Genomic DNA, 8,660 nt, shown 5'->3' with positions numbered 1-8,660 from the left:
TAACAATCCGAGAAGGCTTTGCTGAGTAGAAAACTATGATAGTTATTATTGAACTTATTAACATTACTAGATTGGTGATGACAGTCTAAAACAGTTTAATGACCATTTTTTGACTGTCTAATCTGAACGATCTTACACCGGAGCCACAGCAGTATACATCGTGTTCCTAACTGTCATGTCGATTAGGCTTTGCTTCTGCTGAAGGACGTTTGAATAACAATTGTAATCTTATCAACGTAACGAAATATTTGTTATGAAGACGAAAGGGGCTCGTGGATGTGCAAATCCCACATTAATGAGTCAATAATTATCCCACACTAACCTTCCTCGAACCCATCCACTTCTAACCAACCATTCAACATCCAGTATATAATCTTCCATGGTCGGCACATTCAGCACGAAAGATCATTTGAATAAAGATGAATGCTCGTCCACTGTCACTAAAACTTAAAAAACAGAAACCAAATGGACCCCTGGAATCTCTGAACATTCATATCGCTGCGGATCAACTAATCTAAATGTCTTCTTATCATCATGAGAAGACCTAGGACCTAGCCACTATCTTAATAATGATTTCAAATTGATATGCTCCGATTGTTATACATGTCAAGACGGGAAACGTGAGAAAAAACATAAAAGATACTCACGACCCTTGAATAAGCTTCTTTTTCGATGACTAATAGGTTATGTATCTGGTTTTACACAACGTCCACTTTCTGCATCAGTACGTAGTAACGATGTTTTTAGTACACCCAACCAAAGCAGTAACAAACCCTTCGGTGGATAGGTTCAAGGAAAGTTTGGCAACCAAGTACTCACCAATGGATTATCATCCACTGCCTGAATTGGTTGTACCTAGCGCATGTCCTACAACTTATTTACTATTATTATTATTAGCCCGTACCTAAAGACGATTTCGATCCATCTCACTTATCAACTGTGTTTAACGGTTATTCCCATGCTCCTGTTCATTCAAACTATAAAACTAACCGATAGAATTATTTATTTACTTATGACCTTTTGTCTTATCCCTACTCTTGTGCATTAGAGTCCTTTCATTATTTTTCATCCTGCAACTGACTAGCCTCCTTCCTGGAAATGTGATTGCTGCTGGTCCCAGAAACCTCAGTGCCTTGGGACAAGCGCGTTCACTCAGGTTTATAAATACACAAACCCACAAATAATAATCAAACTGACCATATCCAATACAGTCATGTGGTTAGACAACCCCTGTTTGACGACATCAAAGATCTGGAACATTAAAGAAACGAAAACGGGTGAGAGCGAAAATATCGTCTGGTTTACACTAGCTCGTCAAAAAGACATTGGGTATTGGAAACTTCTCAATTTTTTCTGTCTGTATAGCTACAGAGCTAAGGTCATTTCTTAAAATAACCTAATGTTCAAGGCTTTCTGTTCAGCCATCAAAGAATGACTCGCAGTTGAAATATTTTTTGATTAGTCGTGTTTTCTACCGATTGTGTTCCGCATTTCTATCTTCCATCATAAAAATCAGTACAGAGAGAGAGAGAGAGAGTTAACGGGTGTTTGGTCCTTGGGTAGTTCGTTTAGAGCTTCTGTACGTGAATGGCTGTGACGCCTTTCTTCAGTTTACGCAACTTAGTCCTGAACAAGTGCAATAATTTTTTACTTCCTGGTGAGTTCGATGTAAGACTAAATTCGTTTTTCGTCACTTTGTTTCTAATTACTACGCACAATAGACATGAGTTATCACTTATTTGAGCCTCATAAACATACGTGAGTAGCGTACCACATGGTTTGCTTTGACGATATAACCATGGTGGCTGCTATTTACACAAAACATCCTTATAATTATTTTATGGTAGCTATCCTTTCAAAACATAGTTTATTAGTCATTTGGTTGAATAAACTGGTCCGTTGTTTCGTCCAGTATTGAAAAATGTTTTTGGCAAGGAACAAAAAATGACTGTAGGCGGCATACGATTTTTAAAGCCTTTCTACATGGTCTTAGCGAGCTATATGGCTGTGAAACCATGTAGAGCAAGTGATATTTATTCTTAGTCTTAAATGAATTTCTTAACTCAAAGTTGACGTGTTTAAATATGTTGCAACTAAACTAAGTGTGGTTGTTTGGTAGTTTAATCCCTAGTGAAATGAACTATAATCTCTAGGGATTTATTTGTTTTGAGTTTATTGGCGTGTATTAGCTCAACTGTTAACTTTTCTGTTATCCGGTAGTTCTTACCAGAATTTAATCTTATTCAACTAATCCTATTCACCTTTATTCTCTAGTGATTGGTTAAAAATCAGACATAGAAAACGATCTCGGTTCATTACACTAATAAGCTTTGAAGTTTTTTTTGTCAAGCAGAGGTAATAGGATTTGTGTGAACTTATTCTAATACCGCTCTTCAAAATACACCATATGTATATTGGAACAAAAGAGCATCCTAAGATCTTATGTTGCCGGCAGACTAGGCTTCACATGTACTACATATTTAGAACAGGTAGTTTGTATATTACATAGCTAACGATAAAGTTTGTCTTGTTGGTAGGTAGATAAGTAACCTAAAGCGACTGGTCTTCAGATATTGTGGTGGCTGTCACGCGTAAGTACTTTACTCAATACTCTTCAGTTTTAGAAAGTTATTGAGTAGAGACTAAAAGATTAGTTTCATGACTAAATCTAATAGCTATGGCTTATATTCTGTTTATCTCATGATTGGTTCATATCTTGTTATTTCACTTCATTTGCCGTCCCATTATACTGCTTTTTGACATCTCTTGCTGCCGTTTTTGTTGAACCGTTACCCTTTGGCAGATTTTCTCTGGAAGTAATTTTGTTAATTCAGTCTTGTGACGATTTTCAGGTTGTTCGGTCTATGTTTATTCTTTCCCATGCCTGGTAGTTCGGGTAACAAACTGAGGGGACTTCTAGTTACGTCTCCTAACGAAACAGATTTTTGTGTTTCTGATATTTGCGTTAAGTATATCCTCTACTCGATTTTACAAATAATTGTGTGTGAATCATTACAAACGTCTCAATTCAGATGCAAAATTTATAACCGGAATTCGTCGATCTAATTTAAAGCAATAGGGGTATGGTACCTAGCTGTGATATACACTTAAATTTCGTTCTGTAACTTCAACTAGTTATATCATACTGGATTCTTGATCTATAGTCTGATTTTTATATCCTTAAGTTCCCCATGGCTTTATAGAGTTCTGGTGATGTGAAACTGTTTCTGATTACTACTTTTATTTGATGAATGTTACTATTTAAAAACTGACTGGTATGTGGCCAGACTTAACAGTAATTCCAGTTTCACTGCTTTCATGTCTTATCTAAAACTTTATAAATGAATATACCTAGATAGTTAGTGTGACTTTTTGTTAGGGGAAACATGTTGATCTTTGTTGTTCTGTTAGGACTCAAAACTGAATTGTTTTGTAATTCCCCATTTTGTGGTTCTTCCAGTGTTTTAATTAATAGTCGCTTGTTTAAAATAATTAATTGTGCTGTTCTGAAATTGTTATCAGAGAGGTGATTCATTGGGTGAATTTAATTTGTGATAATCCTTATATTGTACTTCTTAACCTTCAGTGTAATTTATGCTAGCCATTAATTAATTTATTTATGAGAATTTAACGTTGCACAAAGCCTTAGGTTTAATATGAACACAACAGTATTCATTAGTTAAAATGTTCTATTTACTTCCATTAATTTCAGTTATTATACGAATCATCTGAAAAACCTAATCTTCGGCATTCCTTTCACACTCGTGTAATAATTGCAACTCATTTGAATAAAGGAAAAGTCATGATTTCAAGGATTATCTGATTATGGTATTGTAAAAAATATTTTAGGAAGTAAGGTAGTATTTTCTCAAGATTTTCCCCAGAAAGCTGTCCTCCCTACAGTTTGAAATAAGATGATCAAATATCTTTTTAAAGGTTTTATTGCATACTTTGATTGATTTTATTAATAAGCATAATTCTGGTCACCAAGTTTCTATTCACTTCATTCTGCCTACATATTGTTTGTTTGCATTATATATTCTTCAAGGATCATCCCGAGATAAGTGCTACAAGTTTTTGCTCGATGGTTACTTTGTCGGATTCATCCACCCAATGTTTTTGGATTGGTTATTGAAATATGCAAATGTTTTTGTGAAGATTTCTCATCCGCAACACGGTGATCATTGTATTACAGTGCATCAGGCCATGATAAATGTGAATGACCGCAGCAATGCAGTGGCAGAAGTGATGCAAGATTTGCGGACCACAAGTCCTTTCAAGGCTCTAAAAGGATGGAGAAACGAGGTGAGTTATTTGTTCCAGATGCTCTTGTTGCTCTTTTTTAATTTTATAGGCCTGAGATACCTCAGAAAGATTGAACAAATATTTCAGAACAATTATAGTCTTCGGTAAAGACTTTTTGTAACCTGTCGACTTCTTTAGTCTATTCTTAGTATGACCTGAGGTTTCCTATGGTGATCCCATTTTATTTTAATCACCAGACCTTTATAAGGTAGGTCAATCGATTACCTAACTGTGTGGTTCACCACTTATTGGTTGGTTATCATTGATATGTAGTGATACTAAACCATTGGGTTTGTGGTTTCTTTCACTGAAGTTTTATGTGATATACACTTTCTCGTTCTTTCTACTTTTTATGAACTATGAATTACTTTATGCCTGGATCGTTCGGACTCAGTTTCGTAAGAAAGAAATAAATTTGTAATCACATCACTTGTATTTGAATTCATAATCATTTCGCGTAGTTGTTATGTCGATTTTAATGAAATCGAAATTCAGTCACTACAAAACATATAGTCATTCTGTACGTTATTAATGCAGAATATTAAATGATCCATGTAAGCTATTAATTTTGAGTAGTCTGCTATATGCCTATTTCTTACTATTCTATCATAATTCAAAGTTTCACTTACTAGGTATTGTGATTTATCTTCCAATTACTTGTCTTTCTAGAAAATTACTTTGAAAAGGGCCTTTGACTTATGCTTTTACTTTTAACAAAATTAATGTTCTGTGCTATAATATAACGATACTTATTGAAAATTATATAATTACTGCTAAACTACTATCATGCTTCAAAACTGGGTTGAAGCCCCGTTGTTTGAAAAGTTCAAAAAATATTTGATTTGTCCATTTATAGCGGATGACATAAGTGTCGAATTTCTGACACAGTAGATTAAAGTTAGCTGCTTAAACATCTAGGTTACAGCTTTACATGAATTATGTGATTTTATCTGAACATTATTAGATATTTAAATTCGAGGCATTTAATGAAGTTCCCACAGCTTGTAAATGTGGATTTAAGCATCATAGGTGCATTACTGCCTAGATATTTGATTAATAGACAACCGTGTGAAATTACATTAATAAACTAACTGTAGCTAATTAGTCTCAGCATTTTAATCGATAAGGTAGTTAAATAGTATCAGTTTAGTAACCTTATATTGAGATAAATCATATGAGTACTTATTCAAAATAGTGTCTTCTTGAATTTCGCCAACATATCTCCATAAATATTTTGTTGTTATTATCAGAAGTGTGTAAACGGTTATTGATTTATTGATTTTAAAATAGGACTATGGCGTTTACGTTCATAACCGTGAAAAAGTATTATTAAAAATTGAACGTTCAGCATCGAGTCTTCTGGGTATTACACGATATGGTGTACATGTAAATGGTTTCTTCTCAAATCGATACAACTACTCTAGAAAGTCTGATCGAATCGTTAATGGCAGCTCACGTAATTCCAACGATTCTAATTCACTCGCTCAAATTGGTCCGGACAATGTTTTTATGTGGCTCGGTTTACGATCAATAAACAAACCTACATCTCCTGGAATGCTCGATAATATGGTAATTGAATATATATATATATATATATATATATATATATATATATATATATATATATAGTATATAAATTATATTTTTATCTCTCGACAGCTCAATCCTATCGTTAGTACAATATTTTAAATTGATTATGTAACTGTTGGTTCATGACACTACATCATTGTGTTATGGAGCCGTGCCCCAGTAGTTTAGGTTTCTAGCATTTTTCCGCTAATGATTCGCGGATTAGAGTCCTATCTCACCTACTTTGGTTAGAACGATCTGGCTCGGAGTCAAGTACACTAATTTGTACTTGGTAACTGAGCTAAAAATATTTCAATCGCTTCAAATGTTTTGGTGTAAAGCGTGGTTTTAAAGTTACTTACTTGCTCTTGTTACCCCTCACGGGGGAGCATAGGTCACCCACCAGCATTCTCCATCCAGATCTGTCCTGGACAATCCTTTTCAGTTTTTCCCAGTTTCTATTCATCTTCTTCATGTCTGCTTTCAATCCCCGACAGTGTTCTTTGGCCTTCCTCTTTTCAGTTTACCTTCAGGATTCCAAGTTATTACAGTCCTTGTGATGCGGTTTGGTGACTTCGGTAATGTATGCCACCAATGTCTTTTCTAATTTCCTATTCAGCTGGGATCTGGTTTGTTTTCTCCTATAAAAGGTTGTTGCTGATGGTATCCGGTTAATGGACATTGAGTATCTTGATTAAACAACTATTTATAAATACTTGTACCTTTTGATTATGTTTATGGTAGGTCTCCAAGTCTCACCTCCTTATAGTGGAACTGTATTGACGTTCTGATTGAAGATTCTGACTTTTATATTAATTGACAGTTGTTTTGAGTTCCGTATGTTCAGTTGTAGGATTGTGGCCCTTGCTTTACCAATCCTTGCCTTTACGCTTGCATCGGACGCTCCTTGTTTATCGATGATGCTCACCAGGTACGTGAAAGTCCCACACATATTACAGAGCTTCATCAAATGTGATGTCATTGATGCTCTCCGTGTTGTATTTCACGATCTTGGATTATTTCCTTGTGTATGTTGAGGCCTGCTGATGCAGAGGTTTCTGCTACACTAGTTGACTTAACCTGAATTTGTTCGTGTGTATGGGATAGAATAGCCAGGCCATCTGCGAAGTCCGAATCGTCTAGTTGCATGCAAGCTTTCCATTGTATTCTGTGCTTTCCGTCAGATGTGGAGGTCGTCATGATCCAGTCAACCACCAGAAGAAATAGAAAGTCAGAGAGAGTAAGCAGCCTTGTTTTACTCCGGTCCTCACTTAGAATGCGTCTGTCACCTGTCCTTCATGCACCACTTTGCAGTGTAGTCTATCATATGAATTCCTGATGATGATGATGATGATGATGATTTTCTCAGGTACACCGTAGTGCCGAAGAAGGTTCCATAAGGTTTCCCTATCCACATTGTCAAACGCATTCTCATAGTCAAAGAACTTGATGTACAGTGACGAGTTCCATTCAGTTGATTGTTCAACTTAAAGAGAGAAAAAATGAAGATTTGTGCATAATAATATGAATTCATTTTATTTCGTTAGGTTCTCATCATCTGCTTACGACCTAAAATATTTGAAAATCAACGTTATTACAGATATTGACATACTTATACATAAGAGGGTGATTAAAGATGAATATATATATCATGATGTAGCTACGAAATAAAATTAGTTCATATTATTCTGCACCAATCTTCCTTCTTTCTCTCTTTGAGATAATAAGGGGAACTATGTGTATGATTGTTCAACGGTGGTTCTTAGCGATGTGGTTTGTGCATGACCGATCCTTAGAGAATCCAGCCTGTTGATCTCGAAGTTGGGCGTCTACTGAGTCTTTCATCTGGTTCAGCAACACTTTGTTGAAAACCTTTTCTGGTACTGTTAATAGTTTGGTGCCTCTGTAGTTCTCGTATTTGCTCAGATTTCCTTTCTTTTGCATCTTGGTGAGGTATCCTTCTTTTCAGTCTATCGACACTTGTTCTTTCTCCTAAATCTTCCTGAATAGAACACGGAGCATTTTTGCAATTGCTTCTATGTCTGACTTCATTGCTTCAACTGGTATATTGTCAGGTCCCGCTGCTTTCTCACGCTTGATTTATCTGATGACCATCCTGATTTCTCTGATCTTTGGTGGATTGACATCTATAGGAGGGTCTGTGTGTGTTGCTTCGATGTTCGGTGGATTCAGTGGAGCTGGCCTACTAAAGAGTTCCTTGAACTGTTCCACCTATCTGTTCCTCTGCTTTTGAATCTGAGTTATTGTCCTGCTTTCTTTGTCCTTGACCAGTCTCTGGTTTACTTTATTTTCCTGTTAGTTTCTTCGTTGTATCATATAACTGTCTTATATTCCCTTCTCTTGAAGAATTTTTCGTTGTCGTTGCTAGCTCTTCCACATGTTTCTGCTTGTCGATTCTAGTGCTCTTCTTCACTTGCTTGTCTGCTTATGTGTATTCAGCTTGTGCCTTGACCTTATCTGCTCTTGTTCGACTGTTATTAATTGCCGTCTTCTGTTCTTCCTCTCTTGAATCTTGCCCGGGGTATAAATAGAGATCCATTCCTTATGATGATGCTGCTTGCGACACAGCACCTCCTGACACATTGAAGTTAATTCTTATTTGATCCCTTTTCAGTTGTCTCCCATCGTAGTTTCTTCTTCTTACAGTAGATCGTGTAAGGCTTGGAACCTGTTGTTGAGAGTCATCTTGAATTCGTTGAGTTTGACAGTATCTCGTAAGAAGGCTGTATTGAACCTTCGTACTACTGTCTTCCCAGCTGTTTAGT

The 8,660-nt window shown here is 35.9% G+C and overlaps 1 protein-coding gene across 3 annotated transcripts in view; it reads left to right on the top strand.

Moving 5' to 3' along the window:
* Window positions 1–1,200: 1,200 nt before the first annotated feature.
* The window catches only part of NUDT20_1 (Nudix hydrolase 20, chloroplastic), a 32,552-nt gene continuing 25,092 nt past the window's right edge, over window positions 1,201–8,660 (top strand). Inside the window, exons 1-4 of one of the 3 annotated variants that reach the window (XM_051215154.1) lie at window positions 1,201–1,657; window positions 4,049–4,409; window positions 4,444–4,513; window positions 5,596–5,874. In XM_051215154.1, coding sequence (XP_051068336.1) covers window positions 5,815–5,874 — 60 coding nt within the window. In that variant the 5' untranslated portion in view covers window positions 1,201–1,657; window positions 4,049–4,409; window positions 4,444–4,513; window positions 5,596–5,814. Of the gene's footprint in view, window positions 1,658–3,892; window positions 4,410–4,443; window positions 4,514–5,595; window positions 5,875–8,660 lie in introns of those variants that run through there. The other 2 variants (XM_051215152.1, XM_051215153.1) reach the window with 2 other exon arrangements.

Source organism: Schistosoma haematobium, chromosome 2, assembly GCF_000699445.3.
Source record: "Schistosoma haematobium chromosome 2, whole genome shotgun sequence".
Lineage (NCBI taxonomy): Eukaryota > Metazoa > Platyhelminthes > Trematoda > Strigeidida > Schistosomatidae > Schistosoma > Schistosoma haematobium.
Note: the sequence above shows the minus strand (reverse complement) of the source record. Positions and strands in the feature narration are given on the sequence as shown.